Here is a 24,837-nt window from a genome sequence, read left to right as displayed (position 1 = left end):
TTGTTTTAATCCCACATAGAAATTGAGATCACATGAAGAGCAGCTCTGCAGACAGAGGCACCTGCGGATTCTTTGGCAGTGATGTTGACATCTTAGGTCAACTGAGCACTTGATGGTAAGAAGTTTACAAGCTTTTCCTACTCAATGCGCTTTATCAGAATTTAGTCCGTAGGGTGTATCAGAGACTGATAAATAAGAGGTGGATTCGCTTTATTCTAACGATGCTCTCGGGGTAGCTGTTTACCCAGGATCTCACTATGCTCTGGGTAAACTAGCTTAGAACTCTTGTTTTTCTAGTACTATGGGTAGCATTGTCACTGGAGCACATCGTCTTAGTGCAGGTAATGCAGAGGCTGTGAGGCATTGTGTGTGCCACAAGTCAACGCGCTAGTGTTAAAACGTGATAAACAAGCGCTGAAAGACAAGCGCAGCCCCACATCCGCAAATCTTAAAGTGCTTGTGCATACAGAGCATTTGCCATGGGGGATCGAGCAGCGACAGGCACGATAATCGCAAACAGATTATGCCGCTGCTCTGTCCCGCAAGACAAGCGCTTTGCATGCACGAGTACTCATTGGAAACAGTGCAAATCATGCACGAGTTTCCAAGAAAGTACAGAGAGATTCCAAGCGGTCCCTCCTAAGCAGCGCTTGGGCGCTGCATATGCGAGACCTAAAAAGGAGGCGGTGACTCACATAGTAAAGCATATACTGAATGTCTCAATGAGACAGCACATGCGCTGCCTAGGCGGGACCTAAAAATTTTCTGGTGAAAAACCGAAAGAAGGTATTTTGCATGAAATTGAACATATGTTTTTCCATTGTACTATTTGTTCTGCACATCCTAATGATCGCAAATTTATACGATTTATACTTATTTATGAAGTTTTTCCTTTTACTGATAACAGACCTTAATTCCTCACTATGCATTCTTGTACATTTTAATTATTTCTGCAGAATTTGCTCTTGTGCCTTATGCATCACATATTGTTTCATCTTTGCAGATTGCGGGGATCCACACCGTGAAATGAGAATGAACCCCAAATCTATAACAGCACCTCAAATGTTTGGTCGACTTGATGTTGCAACTAATGACTGGACAGATGGGATATTCTCCACACTATGGAGAAAAACACTGAGGACAAAGAGAGGTACGGTCCTTTTTTATCTTCATTGAGATCGAATGTAATACAAGGAGGCAATAAACAACTTGTAAAAATGTCAATACCATTATCTAGTGCTAACTACTGTATTTTTCTATTTGATCACATTTTTATAAGTGTAATAGGTTACGACGAAATCTTAGTCCTGTTGCCAAAGTATTCTGAAAATGTTCTTCAGAAAGCCTCATTTTGGACCTCCAACTACTATTGTGCAGTGCATTACACATGTTTTTTTTTGTTTATTATAATTTAGTTATTTTTTACATGCCAGATTACTGAAACCATCCTAAAATGTTACTCACTAAGAAGCGCTGTAAATCATTTTCAATCAATCACATTCTGTCCCCCGCTTGTGACTTATGTTATTGGATTTTATATAGCACCTTTATGAAACAAAGTGGCTATATATATATTGGACCAAAGTAAGGTACAGTGTGTGTATAGAGTCCCCAGTCTTAAGAGGTATGGCAGAGGCTAAAGTTAGATATAACCCTACTCTCTAAAGTGGAAGCTTGGTTGAGCAGTAAGGCAGTATCAGAGGACAGTGTAAAGAATTTGTAGTACACACTCAATCAGCAAATGGTCTCACACACTCAAGAACTGAATTCTAGGCCAATAGTTTTATATCAAAAGGTATAGTTATTTTATTTTAGAACCAACAGGTATCAAAATATACTTTTCTCAATGTGAGTGACTTTAGGTAATTACTTTGGAAGAAGGCAATAGACCTTGTAAGTACAATAGCTACAGTGGTTGCAATAGGCAACACAATTTCAAACACAATTTAACATTGAGCTCAATGGGTTTTGCTAGATAATTGCAGTTGATTACTTTATGGATTACTTTCCTACCCCCAGGACTGGATCCTAGATTCAGTCCCGGGACATGTACTATAAATAGTTAAGTAAAAGCGTTTTGGTTACAGTAGTCATTTTTAAAGAATTTAAATGTATTTTCAAAGTTGACACTTCGAAACTTTTCAGTGAAAACCAAGCAATGTTATCCTATGGGAGGAAATTCAAGTCACAGGTAAAGTCTACCTAAGACAGGTAAGTAATTATGTTTTGGTAGTTGGTACAATTTTTAAAGATTATTTGTAGTTTGCAAAAATCGACACTTAGAAGAAATTTCACAGAAAAAACAGTCAATGGTTTCCTACAGAAGAAAATTCAGGCTACTGGTAAGTACAGTTACGATTACTTTTGTGGTTCAGTGCTGGGCTAAAAGGTACAGTACTGGCTTCTCTCCTGCTCACAAGTGAGTAATTCGGAATTCGTTATGCGGCTGATTTTAGATGAATATTTTAAAGTTTAAAAATTCCACACTTAGAAGAAATTTCAAGCGAAAACCAGTCAATGTTAACCTATGGAAGAAAAGTGAGATATCGGCTTTTAGGTAAGTACTCGACTGGTAGAGTTAAGGTTCTGGGCATAGACTCACTCAGGGGTCTCCCAGGGTCGGAAAGGTACAGCTGTAACACCCTCAGCGGCACAGGAGCAGCCGGGTGCAGAGTGAGTAGGCCCAATGCAATCCAATGGAGGGTAGGGGGGCCTTCGGTTGTGGCTGCAAGCAAGCAGGCGACGCGGCTGTGGGAGCTGAGCTCCTAGTCACCTACTCAGGGCAAGTGGAGAAGTAGAGTAGAGTAGTAGATGCACTTCCAGCGGCACTCAGGCGGCTGGGTGCTTTTGAGCCGTCGGGCGCTCAATGTTATCCAATGGGAAAGTAAAAAAATGGACAAAGGCTGCAGACTCGGGGACGGAGATTCTTCAGGTGCGACCACCACTTTGAGAGGTAAGTTGGGATCTTGGAGAAGAGGTAGGTACCCCAAAGGAAGGCACAGGGGGCCGCAGGATGCTGTGTGCAGGGGTGTCTTTTGGCGTTGGGAAATCTTACCCTCAGCTGGTTGCGGTTGGGGGGGATCCCTGGTTCTGAGGCTGCAGGCGTTGTCTGGTTCGTCGAGGATGGTCTTTTGGCACTGGACTTCGGGTCCCAGTCGCCGGGGGGACGTCCTAGAGGTCTTGGATCACTCAGGCACAGGCCGGGCTTGGGGGGTGCAGAGTGGGCTGGATTCGCGATTCCTTGCTGGCACCAGGGGTATTGCTGTTTGAGCAGAGCCACTGCTCGTGGGAGTCCCAGACTCTTGGAAGGTTCAAGGCAGGCAGTTCCTCCGGGGTTTTCGAGGTTGCTGCCTGCAGGAGACGCCAGAGTTTCGCAGGAGCAGGTTCAAGGATCAACAGGCCTGTAGGGTTCTGGGGCCAAGTCAGTGGGCGTCGTCCGTTTGTTAGCAGCTGCACGCCAGGTCTTCTTGTTCTTCTTGTTGCAATCGGGATCTGAAAAAGGAAGGTTCAGGGTTCCCCTAAAATACTAAGTTTTGGGGCATTAAAGGTAGGGTAAGGGCAGGAACCAATGGGTCCCTGTCCTGGGGTGAATACACCCCCTATCCTGCTCCTCTCTTGTGGGAGGGGGCAGTAACCTAGTCCTGATTGGGCATGGCTCCCCATCTGCAAGATGGCGAGAGCCCGGAGATGTGCTTCACCTCGCCTCCGCCACCTGAGGGGTGGGGTTGGCAGAGGCTGGCACACCCCCATCCCTCCCTTGAGGTTTCCCGCCGGTCTTCCCGCCAGAGTGGGGGTCAGAACCTGTGGGGACCAGTTGCTGAGTACAGCAAGTGGCCTGGGGAAGCTCACAAAGGTGGTATGCCTTTGAAGCTTCCCCCTGCCCATCCTGGGGGAGGGGACCTACCACCTCGCCCAGGATGTGCATTGTTGCAGGCCCAGGAGAGCGGGAGCTTTCCACCCAGGGGTCCAGCAACATGTCTGCTGTGTGCGAGCCATCGAGAAGGGAACGACAGCCCAAATCCTTATGGCCCCAGGAGGACAACTGAGCGATTAATGTCGAATCAGCACTTCTGAAACAAACGCTGCGGGTGCGTGTCAGCAGCAACAACGTATTGAGACAGAGGTGCCGGTAACTGGACTCCGGAGCCGTTTTAAAAACAACTTTCGACATATTTACACGGTTGCCTACAGCGCACAGTTGGGCTATGTTGTATTGGAATATTCCACGAGGATTCAGATATTTGAGGCTCATAACATAGTAAGGAATACCGCCCCGTGTTCGCACGTCACTTCTTCCTTCCACTGATCTTTTTTTGAAACTTCATTGATCATGTTTGGATCTACAAAATAGCTTTTGGTGGTCCTGAGGAGAACCCCATCACTTGGGGGGTTCGAAACGCGTCGACCTCTTTTGTCCTTTGTATTATCAAACAAATGCTTTATTAAGGCAAACAGGGCTGGTTATACAATACCAAAGAAATGGTTAAGGTTTTCATTATTGTGTATTATTAAGTTGCATATAACCAAGCCTGGGTATACCTCATTGCATTGTTTTTGATGTTAGGTTCCTGTCCTACTAAAAGAAACAATGTGTGTTTAGGACTTAAAGGGATCCTGTGAGTCTGAGTCTGATGGTGTAGTGCGTAGTATGAATGAAGTGTTGTGGTTTGAATGCATAAAGATGTTTGAATGGTTGTGTCACTTTGTATGAGAGAATTGTATATAGATTAAATTTTTGAAGAAGGTTTTGCTTGTTTAATGTTGTTTTCATTTATGGCGGTGTTCTTTCTTTAGTAAAATTGTGGAAAAGGAAAAAGAAAGAAATTTTGAAGGAAATAAAGTTTATTGATTAAACATGGCACATTTAGATGAGTAGCTTTTTGTGCTGCGAAAAGGTCTTTCAATAAGTATCAGTATTGGCATTTGGTTTTGTTTTGGCTATTGATGGGCTCAGCCTTATTGATTAGAGCCACACCCATTTCAGTTCTATTATTAGTGTGGCAGCCTAGGCAGCCTCTCAGACAGGACGTGGATTGGAGGTTAGGTTTCAGGGGGCATCTCTATGATGCCCTCTGTAGTGCATTTTACATTAAATACCACACTTCCATCAGTTTGGGTTTAATGTGCTGAGAAGTTTGATACCAAACTTGTCAGTCTTCAGTGTAGCCATTATGATGCAGTGGAGTTCGTAATGACAACCTCCCAGCAACATATACTCTTAACGGCATCACTGCACTTACAGTACCCAGGAATGGCCCTGGGTACTATAGGGGCACAGGGCTCATACACCTGTGCCCACACCACTGGCATAGGGCACCCAACCAGAGGGGTATCTGATGTATGCCAGGGCAGTGGGCTTGTGGACTTGGCACATAGGAATGTGTGCCATGTCGACTCTTTGTTTAGTTCTGCACCAGGACACCCAGCCTGCAAAGGCAGTGTGTGTGTGTATCAGGGTGCAGGGCCCCTAAGGGCGGCACAATAAGTGCTGCAGCCCTTAGGGGTCTTCTCTGGTCACAATGCCCTGGGTACCTAGGGTACCATTTGCCAGGAATGACATGTGGCCAGAGATGCCAATTGGGTTTTAGATTCAACACCGTTTTTAGGGAAGGAACACAGGCCCTGGACACCTGATTGGCACGAGCCCAGGGCACACTCAGGCATAGCACATCAGCAGAGTGGGGTTGGCAGAGGCTGGCACACCCCCATCCCTCCCTTGAGGTTTCCCGCCGGTCTTCCCGCCAGAGTGGGGGTCAGAACTGGTGGGGACCAGTTCGTGAGTACAGCAAGTGGCCTGGAGAAGCTCACAAAGGTGGTATGCCTTTGAAGCTTCCCACTGCCCATCCTGGGGGAGGAGACCTAGCACCTCGCCCAGGATGTGCATTGTTGCAGGCGCAGGAGAGCGGGGGCTTTCCACCCAGGGGTTCAGCAACATGTCTGCTGTGTGGCAGCCTAAAGCGGTACAAAAGGGGGTGGTGATGGACGGAGCATCTGAATCAATCAAACACTCACACCCAGTCAAAAGATCTGGGTTTAATCCATCACCGTTTTTTAGCCCACTCTGCCACCCCAGTTTAGACATGGCCATATGCAAATCAGTCTGACCCTGTGCCTCATGGGAACAGTCCAGCCCGAACTGCCAAGCCATGTCTTCCCTGGACCGGAAACAAGCTTCCGAGGACCGGTTTCGGGGTTTCACCCCTCTTCAGCCAGATCTGGGTCGCCGCTGGTCGACCTTTGAAGCTTCCCCCTGCCCATCCTGGGGGAGGAGACCTAGCACCTCGCTCAGGATGTGCATTGTTGCAGGCGCAGGAGAGCGGGGGGCTTTCCACTCAGGGGTTCAGCAACATGTCTGCTGTGTGGCAGCCTAGGCAGCCACTCAGACAGGACGTGGATTGGAGGTTAGGTTTCAGGTGGCATCTCTTAGATGCCCTCTGTAGTGCATTTTACATTAAATCCCACACTGCCATCAGTTTGGGTTTAATGTGCTGAGAAGTTTGATACCAAACTTGTCAGTCTTCAGTGTAGCCATTATGGTGCATTGGAGTTCGTAATGACAACCTCCCAGCACCATATACTCTTAACAGCATCACTGCACTTACAGTACCCAGGAATGGCCCTGGGTACTGTAGGGGCACAGGGCTCATACACCTGTGCCCACACCACTGGCATAGGGCACCCAGCCAGAGGGGTGACTGATGTATTCCAGGGCAGTGGGTTTGTGGACTTGGCACACAGGAATGTGTGCCATGTCGACTCTTTGTTTAGTTCTGCACCAGGACACCCAGCCTGCAAAGGCAGTGTGTGTGTTTGTGTGTATCAGGGTGCAGGGCCCCTAAGGGTGGCACAATAAGTGCTGCAGCCCTTAGGGGTCTTCTCTGGTCACAATGCCCAGGGTACCCAGGGTACCATTTACCAGGAACTGACATGTGGCCAGAGATGCCAATTGGGTTTTAGATTCAACACCGTTTTTAGGGAAGGAACACAGGCCCTGGGCACCTGATTGGCAGGAGCCCAGGGCACACTCAGGCATAGCACATCAGCAATTCAGCAAAAAGTGGGGTCATACCTATGCAAGAAAGATGGCACTTTCTCACATTTTACACCACAGAACGGTTTCATGGTTTAGCTTAAATAATGACCTAAAACTGAGAGTCTTAAAATATTTGTTAAAGAGCTTGTGTGTCATGCAGGCAGAGGAACTCTTCTGCTCAGGCTGGCTTCACAAACCATAGACAAATTATATATGTTGAACTTTTTGTATAGTAAACATGGACCAGACTGCTGTGTACTAGGTTAAAAATTACTTTGGACCATATGTTTAAGTTTAAGTTTATTTGCATAGTTAATTAAAAACATTGCTTACAGTAAAACCAAATCAAATACACAAGATAAAAAGATATAAAAGGTAAAATGATGAACATCTCAGTCCGGCTCTGAAGCCCTTAGCATTTTTAACATTTGTGGGTGCGTTTCTAGGTTTGTGCAAAAGATCCTGCGATTAAAAGTCTTATACAAAGAAAGGTTCAGTACAGTCGGTCTTAAAGTTATTGTATGTTCTTTAGAGGTAGCCCACAGTGGCTTTAGCATCATAGCACATCACCCAGAACCCAGATCCTAATCATAGTTTAATTTATGGTGCGTTTACATGCAGCATGCATGGTCCCAATGCGATTAGAGATGAATCCGAGAGAATGGTCTTTTTAGGAGCATGTTTCCAGAGATAGGTAGAATGAGAAGGCTAAGCCTTGTTTGTCGTACACGTTCTTAAGCAGTTTTTGTTCGGCTATCGTTAGGAATTTTACTAGACGGCAATTTAGCTGGATATTTTCTGGATTTACTTTCAGATTTGTTTTTATTGGTTTCAAGAGCGTCATTGGTCATTACAATGCAAGGGAGTCGTAGCATGCAGAAGAGGCAGTCAAGCAAATAAGATCCACAGTGTACAGAAAGTATATGAATGTTCATTTGTGCCTGGTAGAGCAGGGATATGGTACTAGAGGTGCAGACACTCCTTGCCACGCAGCAGTGAAACCATAATAAGAAAAACCCCAACTGTAACCCCCCCATGTTCCCCCATCCCACCTCCCGGTTCCCACCCCGCCCAGTGTGCCAGTCATGTGGGGCAGTCGAGGCCTCAGTCACGTGATAATGAAAGCGGTCACTCAGGTGGATGTGTGGAGTCATTCGTGTTCGCAGTAAGTCTAAGAATACGTAGGTATTTAGGGCACTTGATCTCATTAAATTCCCTGGACAAGAGGGAGAGCAGTGGGAGCCACACTTTTTGGTAAGCAGCCGTGGACTGCGTAATCGTGGCGTGAATGCGCTCCATGCCTAGGGTAAACCATATCTTATGTAACCAACCCGTGTGAGTAGGTCTAGTGGTGGAGCCCCATAGGTATAGGATGTGTTGTGTCGCGGCCTGCATAGCCACTCCCATCTGGCGAACTCTAAGGGATTTCAGGGGGAATGTGAGTGCGTTGGGTAATCCCAGAATGGCGTAAGCCGGGAATCTAGGTATTTCGGTTTCAAATACTGAGTCAATGTCGTCTAGGACAGCCTTCCAATAGTCTTGAACCTCTCTGCATTCCATTAGAAGGTGTGTTAGAGTGCCCCTTTCCCCACAGCCCCTCCAGCATGACGCGCTGCGCGCGGGGTTACCTTTGTGGAGCCGGGACGGTGTAAGGTGCCAATATATAGCCCGTTTCGCCGCTGTTTCCCTGGCAGCTGTGTTGCGGGTGGTGTGTGCAGCTCTCTAGTAGACATAGCTCCATTCCTTATGGGACAGTGCTCTCCCCAGTTCTACCTCCCAGCGCCTCTGGCCTGCTGTTTTGCCTGTCGGGGGGGATTGATGTAAGCATTTTTTAAAGGTCTGTGATGAGGTGCTTGTCAGAGTTCTTCGTCACCAGCCATTTCTCGAAGACTGTCATGGGCCTACCTACCAAGGGGAGAACGTCCGGATGGGTAAGCCAGTGTCGGAGTTGGAAATACTGGAAAAGCTGAGGGGAAACTACATCGTAGCTTTGAATTATGTCTGTGAGAGGGAGGAAACCTCGCAAGTCAAAAAGGTGACCGGTGGAGAAGCTACCAATTCTGCGCCATTGCGGGAAGGTGTTAGGGTCCTTGCCCGGAGGGAACTCCGGGTTATCCAGAACAGGCGTAAGAGGAGAGGGGAAAGTAGTGAGACCCCGTTTGGCCGCAACCGTGTTCCAGACCGGCATGACAGTGTGGGTGATAGGGGATCGCAACATGTAGCGTGGTCTGTGTTGTCGAAGAAGAAACGGGATCTTCCAAAGGGAGGTTCCCGCCATTGCTCTGTCCTGGAATAACCAGCGTTTTTCGGACTCTGGCCTAAACCATTCCACCAGGTATCGGAGTTGCGCCGCTTGGAAATATTGCAGCAAGTTGGGGATACCAAGACCACCCTCATCTGTGGACCTGTACGCTAGGTGTTTATTTAGGCGCGCACGTTTGCCCTCCCAGATGAAGCGATGGATAGCAGCTTGGAGGGCTGGAATGGTACCCCTAGGAGGGAACATAGGGAGAGTCTGAAAAAAGTACAGGATCTTAGGCAGAGTCGACATCTTGACCGCCGCAATGCGGCCAAGTAGAGACAGTGGTTGTTTGGCCCACCGATCCAGGTCAGACCGGATCCGGGAGGAGAGGGTCGTGTAATTGAGAGTCAGCGTGGAGTCTGTGGAGGCCGTGAGTGTTATACCTAGGTATGGAAGATGTGCCGCAGAGGAGATACCTCCCCCGTAAGCAGGAGGGGAAGTGTGTTCTTGGGCGTTCCTGCCCAAGGGTAAAATAAGAGATTTCCCTTTGTTGATTTTGAAGCTGGAAATGGCACCAAATGATTCCAGCTCCTTCAGGAATACGGGGACGGAGTCGTCCGGTGCATCCAGAGGGGCAATGATATCATCGGCATAGAGGCCTATGACGTGAGGCTCGCGGCCAAAAGTAATGCCTCGGATGGTAGGGTTGTCGCGGATCTTCTGCGCAAGGGGCTCTACGTAAAGGGCGAAAAGAAGGGGCGAGAGGGGGCAACCTTGCCTCGTGCCCCGCTGGATATCAAATGGATCAGAACGCAAGCCTCCTAAGCGGACACGAGCTTGGGGGCGGTGGTGACAACTCGCGATCCAGGCCTGAAACCTGTCACCCACGCGGAAGCGCCGTAGGACCTGTTGGAGGAAGTGCCAGTCCACTCGGTCAAACGCTTTCTCCGCTTCAATGGCCGGCAAGGCGGAGTCCGAGTTCTGAAAGTGAGCCTTATCTATCAGGTGTAAAATACGTTTAGTATTGTCGCTACATTGGCGATTGGGGACGAAGCCGGATTGATCAGGTTCTAAGATCCCAGGCAGACATGGGCCAAGGCACGCAGCCAAGATCCCAGTGAAGATCTTCAGGTCCAGATTAAGTAGGGATATGGGGCGGAATGCTGAACAGCTGGAGGGTTTTTTGCCTGGTTTGGGCAGTACGACAATCTCAGCTGCTGACATGTCAGGGGGGATAGAGCTTGGGCCTTCAAAGGAATTAAAAAGTCGTGTGAGGACCGGGGCCAGCAGTTGACAAAAGGTTTTATAAAACCCGGCCGAGAATCCATCTGGGCCCGGGGACTTCAGAGGGCGCAGACGAGAGATAGCTGCAATGACTTTGTCTAAGCGGATAGGGGCGTCCAGGGAATTTACATTGTCTTGGGACAGCTCCGTTATATTCGCGGATTCTAAGTATCGATGGATCTCCTCCGGCGAGACTTCGTCAGCTTTGTATAATGTAGCGTAAAACGTACGGAATGCTTCTGCTATCTGAGCCTCGCCAGAGATGTCTTGGCCGGTATCATCTTTCAGACTAGTAATTTGGGAGCTTTTAGTCTTCGCTCTCAGGGTGCTAGCAAGTAAGCGGCCTGATTTGTTCCCCACGATGTAGTAAGAGTGACGTAGGCGCAAAGCGGCAAATTCCGCCCGGTCCGTATCCAGACTGGCCAACTGGGCTCTGGCGGATTTAAGTTGTCTCCACACCCTTGGGGCACCTGTGCGGCTGTGGACCCTCTCGAGTTCCGAGGCACGGGCCGTGAGGTCAGCCCTCTTCGCTTTGCGTTCCTTGGCCTCCGCTGACGCGATGGCAATGAGCTCACCTCTGGCTACAGCCTTCAAGGCCCCCCATATGGCGGTCATGGGGGTCTCGGGAGTGTCATTAAGCGCCAGGTAGTCGGTAAGGCATGTGTGAAGTTGTTTGATAACTTCCGGCCGTTGCAAGAGAGTCTCACGTAAACGCCACGACCCAGGGGGGCGAGCGGACCTGGGAACCTGTATAGTTAACTCCACAGCGTCGTGGTCAGAAAGCGCCGCAGGGACAATGTCAATGTCTTTGAGAATAGGGAGCAGATCGGGCGAGCCCAAGATGTGGTCCAGCCTGGCGTATGTGTGATGAACGTGCGAGTAGAACGTGAATTGCGATGAAGTGGGGTGTGCAGATCTCCAAAGGTCCACCAGACCATGGTCCCGCAGCCACTCTTTTCCAGCAGCCGTTATGGCCCCTGTATCCCCGCTCCGATGACCTGATCTGTCTATGTCTGAGTCCATCACTAAGTTAAGGTCCCCCCGACAAGCAGAAGCGATGTTGGGGAATGAAGGGACTCCGAGACGGCTTGTTTCAGAAAGTGTTCTTGGCCCGAGTTCGGGGCGTATAGTGAAGCAATTGTTAAGCGTTGCCCCCCTAGAAGGAAGGTGTGTGCTAGCAGCCTGCCCTTAATCTCCCCCATTTTGTCCCCCACTGAGCCGCGGAAGCGCTTGGAGACTAAAATAGCCACTCCCGCCTTCTTTGTCAGGAGCGAGGAAAAGAGCTGTTGGGGAAAAGCGAGCGAGTGCATCCTGTGCCAGTCTTTAGGTAAGAGGTAGACTTCTTGGAGTAGGCATATATCTGCCTCAGAATTCTCCAAGTACGAGATCACCGCCCTCCTCTTTATCGGGTTGTTCAGACCCTTAACATTAAGAGTCAATATCTTCAGAGTGGACTCCATCACGGGGGATCATGTAAGCCCTGAGCTGTGTAGTAGCAAACTTCCTTCTGGACCGAAGGGGTGAAACACAACACGGTCACCACTACCTTACCCCTTTCAGCACACTGGGCCTCCCCCCCACGCCCCCACTCCCCCAGAACTCCTCCCTCCCAAACAACCCAACTGTCAAACTGACTACTCATAGTCCATAGCCATAGTCCCAAAGTTGAACATGCCCCCCCCTCCCCTCTCCCTCCCCCATCCCTCTAACCAAGAAAAGACATAGTCCCAGTCCTGCCAGTTCGCACAGGGCCGTGGTAAAGGTTCGTACAAGGGTCATATCCGACGGCGGCCACGCCGGCCCCCCACCCAAACCCCCCCCCCAGCACCAGCGATGGTCAAGCTATGAGTGATCTCCCCATCTCGGGTATGAGTTATTCAGAGGAGGATGTCTCTTTGGCCACCTCTGCCACTGCTGTTGCCCTTTCCTGTGAGATGATGGTCGCGTCGAGCCTCAAGCGATGCGAAGGGGACCGTTTCCGGACCACCGTCTGCCAGCCCCCCCTGGAGGGCCCTCGTGGAGCTCTTGCCGGTGGTACATCGGCATCTTGGTCAATTCCCAAAAGGGTGCAGGAGTCCATAAGTGATCTCAGTTGATGTAGGGTTCCATTCCATTTGAAAATCAGCCTGAATGGGTGACCCCAGGAGTAAGGGATCTCCTGGCTTCTCAGGAAGTCTGTTGCTATTTTAAACTCCTTACGTTTCTACAATGTGATGGCCGACAGGTCCTGATACAGGGCGACCGAGTTACCCGGAAACTGAAGGGGTTGTGCTTGTTGGGCCTCCCGTAGGATCCGCTCCTTCAGCAGAAAGTCAGGGAGAAAGGCCAGGATGTCTGGTGGAAGGGCAGAGGCGCGCCGAGGCAATCCTACCCTGTGCGCTCTGTCAATGCGTATAGTAAAGTCTGCAGACTCCCCTAGAATGTTCCGGAACAGGGCTTGCAAGTATCCCACGACGCCGGTCCCCTCCGCTTTTTGAGGGACCCCCCGGACCCGTATGTTATTGCGCCAGGAACGGTTTTCAAGGTCCTCCGCGTGGGCCTGAAGGTCCAGCTGCTGGTCCGTGAGTCTCAGGACTTCTTGTTGGAGCTGCGCGATTTCGTCGCTCCTGGTGTGGTCGGCTTCCTCGATCGCCTCCACGCGTTCACCAAGCCCCTCTATGTCTCGCCGAAGTTCACGGACCTCGCCCGCCACCTCTTGCTTCAGGGACTTGAAGTCGTCTCTGAGAGAATTAAACAGGGTCTCTAGGAATAATCTAGTTATGGATACCTGGTCGTCAGGTGGTGTGGGTGAGGTTTTCGCGGCCACTGGGGAAGGTGGGACCTTGCTGGGTTTAGGTTGGGACTTGGCCAGCATTTCGGGGAGTGTTTGGGGCCCCTTCTTCCCTGTGAGGTTTGACATGGTGCGGCCCGCTACAGAAGCGATCCGGGTGGCCGGCTCTGAGTTCTCGAAGATAGGACAGGGAACCAGCAGCTGAGTGCCAAGGGCAGGTCGTGTGCCATTGTTGGGCATGAGGGATTTGCTTTGCGTTCTCTGGGCACAGGCTCACGAGGTAGTCGTGGTCGAGCGTGCAGCCGGGCAACGCACAGCAATGGAGCGAGCAGATTCAAAGCCTCTCAGCTGCAAAGCAGGCCCCCAGCAGACTCTTGTGTGTCCCTAGAGGAGCAGGCCGCCACATTCAGTCCAATGGCCACCGGTGTCCCCCTTCATGCAGTCGCGGTCCCCCTTAGACAACTCCCCGGTGGCCCCCCTGTCGTCCCACGAGGCAGAGGCTACCGGATGCTAGGCCCGAAGGCCTTTGGTTCCTCCCCTGTAATGCCGGTGAAGCTCGGCCTGGCTATCTGTTCCCCGCCGGGAGCTCGGTTGTGCCCCCGAGCCCTCTTCGCAGCGCCCGCCTCCGCTAACCTCACCTTCCCTCCAGCGCTGTGGCTGTGGCTCTGCAGGGCCGCGTTCCTCTCGCTCCTGTGTGCCCTGGTCCGGGGTAAATCCTCCGCCACCTGAACCTCGGGTGCGGCAACTGGGTCAGCCTGGTCCGGAATGAAGCAGTGTGGGGCACGGCCAACCAGGCCTCCCCCTCGTTGCGGGACCGACCGGTGGACCCTCGCGGTTAGTAGGCCTCGATTTCACTGTGCCCGGCCGGGCCGCTCCTCACTGTGGGCTTGGATGAGTGCGCCCCGTGGGGGCCCTGTCTCCTCAAGACCAGCGACTGGGGGCCTCTGCAGCAAAGTCCTCTAGTGCCTGGTCGCTTCCTGGACGTGAAGGGCAGGGGCGGCGGGCCATAGGCCGGTTAGCCGCTCATCGCGGCCGCCATTGCTGAGGCCGCGACCGGAGAACTCGCGGCGTCCTCTGCTTCCCCAGCGTGTGTAGGCACTGCTACAGGATCACCGCCCTGTGCCGCTGCTGGTGCCGACTGCTCCCAGTGCTGTTGGGAGATCAGCGCTGCCGCGTCTTGTTTACGGGCACAGATCGTTTAGCCGCTCGTCGCGGCCGCCATTGCCGGAGCCGCAGGCCGGGGATCTGGCTACGTTCGCTACTTCCCCCGAGTGTGTGGGCGCTGTTACGGGATCACCGCCGTGTTCCGCTGTTGGCGCCGGCTACTCCCGGTGGTTTAGGGAGATCGGCGATGTAGTTTGGCGCCTACGGACAGGATCGGGCAGGGAGCAACACAGACCTGCATCCGATCACGTCGCCATCTTGGACACGCCCCTATTTTCTGGATTTATACAGGCTAACACAGCTTACCTTCTGGTGCGAATGCCTTTTTTTGATTGAATAGTTTTTTTAGGAAATTGCACCGTGCTTGAAGCATTTCTTTGCATAGGCAGATTAAATGTAATATGTTGCCTGATTTAGCGATGCACAGACTGCAGGTGTTTGTGATGCTTGCCTTTGCCATGGTGGAAGGTGCTGAGCACAAGGCAGAATTCCCAGTCTGTGTCTCATGAATCTCATTTTTGTTGCCTTGGGGTACCCCTGATTGAAGTATGTTTGAGGACCGAATGCTTTATATGTGTTGAGGGTGATCCATGCATGAGCTCTGTTTGAAAAGGTTGCCTTGTATTCCACCAATGAGATTTGTTTGAAGGTCTTCCAGACCAGTTTTTTGAAGTTATGATAGCCAATTTGGGCATCCCATAGCCCCTTAAGTTTGGTACGGTCCAGGGCTATATGGAGATAGTCTCTGGCTTGGGAAATCTCCCTATGCTGTACATCATACCACAGAAGATGGTTAAGCAAGTGAGTGGGGGCGCTTTTGAACTTTGGACCATATGACAGACATAGAGGCTGGCCAATCGCAACGGGCGAGAAGCTGGGACTTCCAATAAAAGCCCCTCAAAATGTTTTCCCCCTTGCCCTACAAAACCTTCTGACGTGGCTGCATACAGGCACGATTTCACGTTAAACAGATTTTAGTTTTGGAGGGAAGCGGAGGATGTAAATCCTGCACTAAAATCCGCCTATTGCGAACTATGCAGGCATGGTTTTACTGGGTCAAAACCTAAATTTTTCACAATTCCAGGATATTTTCCTCATTCAGAATGGGTGATAATTGGGAGTACAAGGTCACATGGGGGTCAGAGGCGGTGGGGTTCAGTGTCTGGTCAGGGCACAAGTGTCTATGGTACGACAGGATGGAGCGTTTTCTGCTTTCCTCTTGCAGATGTTTGGGTGGGTGGGGCTCTTTCTGCCCTGGGCACTCTGGTACGGAGCTTTTGCAGTGGCTGGGTGTGGACTTGCACCTGGCTTTTATGTTCGTGTGGTGAGAGATCAGGAGGCTGGTGAAGTACGGGGTCTGTTTAAGTGCATAGACAGTTTCCCCCATGTGGTGCAGCATGGGAGCAGGTAGGATGTGGGCTGTGTTTCTTCTGCCCTTGGCCTCTTCCCTCATTGAAAATAAGGCACCAGCTCAGTCAGCCTGGTTTCACCAGTTGCATAGCTCCGACTCGTAAAACGGTGTCCAGCCTTTTTAGACCTGTAATTAACAGGCCTGTTTTTTTTGTTGACCTGATAATTTTGTGTTCAGAAACTCTGGCATACTGGGAATCGGGTCGATAAAGACCACTGAAAAACTAAATTAAGCTTGGTTGGTGCCTCAGTTTTGGGCGCACTTGTATTTTAAGGCATGTTATTTAGGGGTCTTCATAGATATAAGCTGCTATCTCTGCAATGCGCCTTGCTTCCACTGACACTGCAGTCCTGTCAAGTACCACGCATCAGGCCTCAGACTAATGCATTTCAGTGTGGTGATTTTCATCACCACACTGAAATGCATTGTCACGCATAATGCATAGCGCCTCAGCTATAAGACGGTCTAACCGTTTTATTAGCATTCAGTTCTGCTGCCAAAATAAAACTAAGGAGTCAGTGGCAGCTGGCAGCATGCCATGGCATTCGCAAGCTGCTCCCGGCTTGGAGCAAAACACACAAGATGATGGACGGAATGTTGCACAATGGCAAAACATTCACCCCCAGTCACAGATCTGGGTTTAATCCATCGTTATTTTGCTCACCGAGCCACCCCAGATCAGACATGGCCATATGCAAAACAGTCTTGACCCTGTGCCTCATGGGAACAGTCCAGCCCAAACTGCCAAGCCAGGTCTTCCCTGGACCGGAATCAAGCATCCTAGGACCGGTTTCGGGGTTTCATCCCTCTTCAGCCAGATCTGGGTCGCCGCTGGTCGACCTTACGACCCCGCCGGCGTCGACCCCTAGGGTGTCGCCCCTGGCGCCGTCCCTTGTTCTTCCCTTGGTCCGGATCCGGCGTTGGACCGGCATCACTTGACGCCGCATTCAACACCAGCAGAAAAGCAATTCTTCTATGATTCGGCTCCATCCTTTGCCCCTGCATTCCAGGAGATGGAGGACGAGGGAGACTGGGAGGGGTCTGAGGACCCTCTGGCACGGGAGTGCCAGTCATTTCAGGACTGGACAGATGAGCTAGGGGATGCCAGTGGTCTGGACACCTCGCCAGACACTGGTTTTGTCTCCCCCTCCTACCCTGGCTACGGAGGAGGGGGCTGCGTATATAGTCTGGTGCTGACGAGGGTGGCCAAGGCCTTGGCTCTTGAGCTCCCCGTCGCGACAGTGAGGTCTAACATCCTCACGGAGGTCCTTAAGCCGCAGGCAAGCTCTTCGGAGCCTCTTCTGCCGTTTAATGAGGCTCTCACGGACGTCCTGTTGGGCACCTGGTCCAGGCCCACTACAGGTCCCCCTGTAGATAGGAAAGTCACCAGGCGCCACCGCCCGGCTCCGGGCGACCCTAGTTTTCTGTCCACCCACCCCACCCCTGAGAGCCTTGTTATCCATGCCTCTACTTCCCAGTCCGCATTCCTTACTGCACCTCCAGATCGGGAATCCAAAAGGTATGAACAGTTCGTCAAGAAAATGTTCTCCTCCCTCAGTTTGGGGTTGCGGTCAGTCAACACCGCTTGCCTTTTGGGCCGTTACACCCACTCCCTGTGGGATACGGTTGCGGCCGTGCTGCCGAGTGCCCGGAGGGGGCCCGGGTGAAGCTCACTCAAGCCCTCACGGAGGGACGAGACGCAGCGAGGTACTCCATTGGATATGGGCTGGATACCACAGACTCGCTATGCAGGGCGATTTCCACGTTTGTGTCGGTTCACCGCCAAGCCTGGCTGAGGACCGCCAACTTCTCGGCTGATGTCCAGAACACCCTCATGGACATGCCGTTCGATGGCAGCCACCTCTTTGGTGGCAAGGCAGATAGTGCGCTTGAGCACTTCAAGGACTCCAGGGCTATGGCCAAGTCCTTGGGCCTGTCGGGCCAGTGCCAGCAAACTTCTGCCTTTCGCTCCTTTTGTGGCCAAGGAAGGGGCGCCCCCTCACGTCCTGCCAGCCACGGGCCGCAGTCTAACATCCAGCACGGTGGCTGACTTGGTAACCGACGTGGCGGTGCCAGGGGACAACGGCGAGGCCAGTCCACCGACACCCCAGCAGCATCTGCCTCGAAGCCTTCCTAGTCCGAGCTTTCAGGCCCATTTGACACCAGTGGGGGGCAGGGTTCGCCATCACGTCCTCCACTGGTGCACCATCACATCGGACAGGTGGGTGCTGCAAATCGTCCGAAGGGGCTACTCCCTCCCCTTCGAGGCGACCCCTCCAGCCATGCCACCGCAGTACCACCACGTGTCGGGGGATCACTTGCAACTTCTGCAGGAGGAAGTATCGGCCCTCTTGGCCAAGGGGGCCATCAAGCACGTTCCTGGGCTAGAAGTAGGGTATGGTTGCTATTCCCACTACTTTCTGGTTCCCAAGAAGGGCAAAGATGGCCTACGCCCTATCTTGGACCTGCGGAACGTCAACGGCTTCCTCCGGAAGGAGAAGTTCAAGATGCTGACTTTGGCTCAGGTCTTAGCCGCCCTGGACTCTGAAGACTGGATAGTGGCGTTGGACTTGCAGGACGCTTATTTTCACATCCCGGTCCTGCCGGACCACCAGCGCTACCTGCGTTTCACAGTAGGCCTCGAGCACTTTCAGTTTACCGTGCTCCCCTTTGGCCTTACCAGCGCCCCTCGGGTGTTCACGAAAGTGATGGCGGTGGTCGCAGCTCATCTGCGCAGATTAGGGGTGTCAGTCTTCCCCTATCTCGACGACTGGTTGTTGAAGGCGGGCTCGCCCCAGACAGTCATCACCCACCTCCAGACTACGGCCGATCTCCTGCACCTGCTGGGGGGTTCTCCATCAATGTGCCGAAGTCACACCTGTGTCCCTCTCAGAAGCTCCTCTTCATCGGAGCGGTTCTGGATTCGGCGCAGTTTCGGGTTTATCCTCCCGAGCAGCGGGTTCGGGATATTCAGGCTCTGATTCCAATCTTTCAGCCTTTGTCCCTAGTCTCGTCAGGTTGATGCTGCGGCTTCTGGGGCTGATGGCCTCCTGCATCCTTCTGGTGCATCACGCCCAGTGGCGGATGCGGGCTCTGCAGTGGGACCTGAAGTTTCAGTGGGCCCGGCATCAGGGCAACCTAATCGACCACGTCCTGATCTTGGAGGGCACTGCGAGACAGTTGCAGTGGTGGCTCATGAACCGTGATTGGGTCAGCAGCAGATCCCTCTCCCTACACCAACCGGAGCACGTAGTCGTGATGGATGCAATCCTCCTGGGCTGGGGGGGCCACATGGGAGACGGGGAGATTAGAGGCCTCTGGTCTCCGGCGGAGTCCCGGCTCCACATCACCCTTCTGGAGCTGCGGGCGATCCGACTTGCACTGAAAGCATTCCTCCCCTCTGTCCGGGGGAGTGTAGTGCAGGTGTTCACAGACAACACCACCGCCATGTGGTACTCCAACAAACAGGGTGGGGTGGGGTCGTAGACCCTGTGCCAGGAGGCTCTGCATCTCTGGCAATGGCTGGAAAATCAGGGCGTGACCCAGGTGGTTCAACACCTGGCAGGTTCCCTGAACGCCAGGGCGGACGAACTCAGCCGTTGGTGCACGATGGATCACGAATGGCGTCTGAACTCGGACGTGGCGCAAGGTTTCTTTCAGCAGTGGGGAGAGCCTTGGTAAGATCTATTCGCCACAGAAGAGAACGTGCAATGTCATCAGTTCTGCGTGTTGGAGTTTCCAAGGCGGCATTGACTCAGAGACGCTTTTCGTCACAAATGGAGTTGCGGTCTGTTGTACGCCTTTCCGCCTATACCACTTATGCCCAGAGTGCTGAAGAAGATCAGGCGCGACTGGGCCCAAGTCATCCTTGTGGCTCCGGACTAGGCACGGAGATACTGGTATTCCGAGCTACTCAGCATGTCAGTCGATGCCCCGATTCGTCTGCCTCTTCAGGAGGACCTTCTGTCGCAGCAGCAAGGGACGGTCCTCCACCTGAACCTGTCCAGTGTCCACCTCCATGTGTGGAGATTGAGCGGCGACAGTTGAGGCCATTTGACTTGCCTCCTAAAATCTGTAATGGGATTCTGGCAGCCAGGCGTCCCTCCACAAAATCGGTATACTCCTGCAGGTGGAACAAATTTGTGGCATGGTGCACAGCAAAGACTGTGGATCCCCTTTCTACCCCCCTTTCAGAGGTTCTCCTCTTTCTTCTTTCTATTGCCCTGCAGGGCTCTATTCTGGGCACTATCAAGGGCTAACTCTCTGCCATTTCAGCCTTCTTAAGGCTTCCTGATCAGCCTTCTCTTTTCAAGTCCCCTATTGTAAATAGATTCTTGAAAGGCATCACTCACATGTTTCCTCCTGTTCCTTTTGTGATGCCTCAGTGGGACTTGAACCTTGTTCTTACTTATTTGATGTGTGCTCCTTTCGAGCAACTTCACAATTGCCCTCTTCGTCTTCTTACTATTAAGACTGCATTCCTGGTTGCCATCACCTCTGCCAGGAGAGTGAGTGAGCTCCAGGCTCTTTCTTCTAAACCTCCTTTCCTTTCTGTCCATCCGGACAAAGTTGTATTGAGAACGCGTACCTCTTTCCTGCCAAAGTAGTCACAGCCTTCCACATCGGGCAGTCCATCACCTTGCCCACCTTCTTTCAGCCTCCGCATCCCTCGAAAGAGGAAGAGAGGCTCCACTGTCTGGACCCAAAATGTGCGCTCTCATTCTATCTGGACCCCACACGCCAGTTCCGGGTGGACGACCAGCTCTTTGTTGGTTACGTGGGCGCTAAGATGGGACGGGCGGTGCAAAAACAAACCATTTCTCGATGAGTCGATTTGTGCCTCAAGGCTTATTACTCACTGGCTAAAAAGGAGCCTACTGTGGGGCTGCGTGTCCATTCCACTCTGGCCACAACAGCTACTACTGCCCTGGGTCGGGGAGTCCCCTTCAGGACATCTGTCAGGCAGCTACGTGGGCCTCGCTGCACACGTTCGCCCGACACTACTGCCTGGATAGCCAAGTCCGGAGAGACGGCTTTTTTGGCCATTCTGTTCTCCAGGACTTCTGGTGTGATCATTGGTTCGCGACCCACCACCGGGGTTGGTATTGCTGGGGTATCTATTCTAAGGTAAGGAATCTAACACTAACATGTTTCTTTCAGATGCACAAGTTACTTACCTCCGGTAACGATATATCTGTAAGAAACAGTAGTTAGTGTTAGATTCCTTACCGCCCCACCCATCTTCCCCGTTCTGTGAACCGATATCTAGGGTTAAGGTCATCCCCTTTCAGGCCCCTAGTTTCATGGCACCAGTGTTAGTTTTTATCATGGCTCTGCGTTTCTGGCGCGGAAAAGCTGTGTAGAAGAACTGACGTCAGTGCGCGAGGGCGGCGTCTAAGTACTCCGGCGACGTCATCCCGGCGTCAACGACCCCGACGACGGACTCGGATCCGCAGACGACGCCTACCGACATGCAAGGGTACTGCTACGCAAATGTTTCCGGATCCAGTCTGATGACTGGGGATATTCTAAGGTAAGGAATCAAATACTAACTGTACGCAGGTAAGTAACTTGTGCTTCAATGCAAACAGTCCGCTGGAGATTGAAAGATACACCCTAACATCAGCAGCATCACGTGAGCGAAGAATTTTCCTCTGGACTAAACTAAAAAATGATTGACATATCACGCCAGTGGTTTGAACATGATGCTCAAAAAAAGACCTTTGTTGAAAGAGGTGGAACAGAAGCCCTCTCTACGTTTATTAAATGCAGTAGGTCTGTTTGATAGCTGTGCTATCAAAACCTAGCTCTAAAAAACGATCCCCATTTTGACGGCTGTGTAGTAATTGTGAACTGGTAACGCTTTGTGCAGAAAAAACTGCTTATTTTTTTCACGAGGCAGAAATAGAAAACATACTTTCCAAACAGCTAAACCCTTATGGATGTAACTTTTGCTCAGAGGGAATAGGTAAAGACCCTTGATGTGAACTTCCGTGGGTTTCTATTATTTCATAGGAGTTAAAAGCAAGTGAAAAGTGAAATTATTACAAACGCGCCAGCCTGAAATATGTAGTGCCTGGAAGCCGGTTTATATATTCTTAGATGTATTTTTACAAAAACATGTAGTATCTAAATGTTACATTTTTACTAAATATGTTTGCATATGCTCTCTCTTGACCTGCAGGAGAACACATGTGGATAGTTCTGGATGGACCTGTAGATGCTATTTGGATTGAGAACCTGAACTCTGTATTGGATGACAATAAAACCCTCACACTGGCCAATGGAGACCGCATCCCCATGGCACCTAACTGTAAAATTGTATTTGAGCCGCATAACATTGACAATGCATCACCTGCTACTGTGTCTAGGAACGGTATGGTGTTTATGAGCTCCTCTGTCCTTAACTGGAGTCCTATTCTAGAGGTAGGTTATCACTATGATGTAAAATAGAAGTACAAATTGTGAGTACACTATTTGATGAGTTTCTGTCTAAAATACCAAGTCGAGGTCTGGGGAGTAGGATTTGGAAATGTTATGTATGCCCACAAGGACATGCCTTTGTGGGTATTGACAAGCATTTGCATTGCCTTTTTCTGGATTCATAAAAAATGTAATATGAAGAATACATCAGAACTTTCTTTATAGGGGAGTTAATGTGAGCTGTCAGTGATACCACTGAAAAATGTAGAAACGTAATATTCATAGTAGAATGAGAAAATATGGGCGGGCAAGGTATGGGATACATTTATGAAATGCTGTTGACAATGCTTCAGAAGAACCATCAAACAAGTGAAAAGAACACACACCCTCACCTCAATTGCCCAGTCATCGCATTAAAGAAGACACAAAGCTTAGCTAAAGAAGTGAGGAGTTCACCATTGTTGTCATGTGGAAGAGAGTCCCTCTCAAAAGTCTGCTCAGAGATTTCTCTGCAGATTGTTTTTTACTTCGAAATTCCTTGAATTTCTATTTTTTGGCATTTTGGCACCCGTGCTTCAGGAAATGTATCTGTATGAACTATGAAATGTTATCTTTTTCTTGAGAAGATGGATTAGTGACAAAGAAAACACTTTGTTTTGTTTAATTTATTTTTGGTGCTTTATGAAGCGCAATCATGGTATCAGAGTGCTGTACAAAGAGCGAGCTGAGGAGAGTTGCAGGTTAGTCTAAACAACTATCTGATAGAGTCCTCTAGCCGCAGATTCCTTTGAATTCTCCCCAGGCGCCAGACTGGATCAGAATTGTTTTTCCAGCAGAACCTCTGTGCGACAGTTGCAGGCATCGTGTGACTTCCTATCGCCGTCGTCCACTAGATGTGACAGACGGAATCCATATAAGCCCTTCCCCGAAGCCCTGACATCCGTTTCTTCATTTCTACTCTACAACGCGGATCCGGAGAAGCGCTTCCTCTGGCCTTTGTTATTTTTGGCCTACTACGACCTTTGTCGTCTGGAACAGTGTGCCTTTTTTTCATGCCTTCCGGCTTTAAACCTTGTGGGTCTTGTCAAAGACAAATATCGGCCACAGACCCTCATTCTGTCTGTATACCACATACCACCGTGCTTGGACAAGCACCATGACTAAGAGGAGTGCAACACCTGTCAATGACTGAACCCAAAGGCGCTTCAGGAGCTACGGCTAAAGTTTCTGTCTGTGCGGTTGTCGCAGCCCTCAAAGCTCATTGACCTTGGACTCCTTCCTGTTCTACGGTCCCTTCACGGAGCCTTTCCCATGGACAACATTCACCATCTCATGGGAAGTCTCATCGCAAGCAATCAAAGTCGCTATCGAAGTACCACTTTAAGTCTTGTTGCAAGCGGTCAAAGTCACTACATCCTCCGGCTTTGTCTTCTCACAATGCGGTTTTCCATGGTTACTCACTCCCTCAGGCTGAGTACTCCATGCAAGAGTCCCTCCGGCACCTCCCTGCCTTTCCTGGAGCCAAGGCGACTCTGGCCCAAAAGAGAGATTATTATTATTATTGTTCTCTCAATGCCATCTTCAAGTCTTCACCTTTACCTAGAGCACCATCAGGCCCTTGACCGTATCCATGCAGGCGGTTTCACCCTTGACTGCAGTTAGGCTTATATCTTTATCAACGCCGGTGCATAGCCTTTCAGAGTTTACACCTGCTGCGCCGAAGGACTCGGCTCGGAACCAGTGCACAACCTTTTGGGGCTTGATCTGGTGGCGTTGGCCTCCCCTCACCTCATTTTGATCATGGTGCGGTCAGCGCCATCTGATGCTCTTCCACTGTTTTCTTCAGACGTCGGTGCAAAGCCGAATCGGCGTCGATCGACATCGGGTGCAGAGCCAACAAATAATGTTTCTGCTGAACTTTCGCATGAACAATTTTGGGAAGTAAATGAGGAAGGGGTTCGGTTTCTACAGCCAATGCCTGGGGATTCGCCTATGGGGGATAAACGGATTACTGATCTAAGCAAGTAGGTTAGAGTCTTCCCCTGCTTCTGGCCTTCTTTCTCATCCTGGCCTAGCTATGGAGGACAGCTCTTCTTTGGCAGACATGTTGGAAAGGGTGGCTGTAGTTTTAGATTTGTCTCTTTCTGAGGTGGCAAGGCCTACGGATCCCCGTAGAAGAATCGAGATTTACTGTAATATTATTAGATACACCCACTGAATAAACAAAGAAACAGAGGAACAACAAGCGTTGAAGGCCATTACCTCATGACATGCAACATTACAGAAGACACACATGAAGACTTTAACACAAGCATTTTTCTACATTTCTGTATGGACTTACCCCACCTCTAAATACATTTTTTATATCAGGAGGAAGTAGGAGGAGGCCCTGTAGTCAACTCTGAAGTTTATGTTAAACAGAGAGAGAGAACAAAACCTCATAGTGCATAGTTGTTTTACCAATTGCAACAGCGTTAATTCCCGCCATCCTGTTGGTTTGTGGCCATTTG

General features: G+C 50.7%; 1 protein-coding gene across 1 annotated transcript in view; it reads left to right on the top strand.

Annotated features, from left to right (window-relative positions):
* The window catches only part of DNAH5 (dynein axonemal heavy chain 5), a 5,605,957-nt gene that overhangs the window by 3,960,180 nt on the left and 1,620,940 nt on the right, over positions 1-24,837 (top strand). The window contains exons 42-43 of the mRNA XM_086967405.1: positions 1,004-1,150; positions 22,089-22,330. Of these exons, the coding sequence (XP_086823531.1) occupies positions 1,004-1,150; positions 22,089-22,330 (389 nt within the window). The remainder of the gene's footprint in view (positions 1-1,003; positions 1,151-22,088; positions 22,331-24,837) is intronic.

This window comes from Lissotriton vulgaris, chromosome 4_1 (assembly GCF_964263255.1).
Source record: "Lissotriton vulgaris chromosome 4_1, aLisVul1.2, whole genome shotgun sequence".
Lineage (NCBI taxonomy): Eukaryota > Metazoa > Chordata > Amphibia > Caudata > Salamandridae > Lissotriton > Lissotriton vulgaris.
Note: the sequence above shows the minus strand (reverse complement) of the source record. Positions and strands in the feature narration are given on the sequence as shown.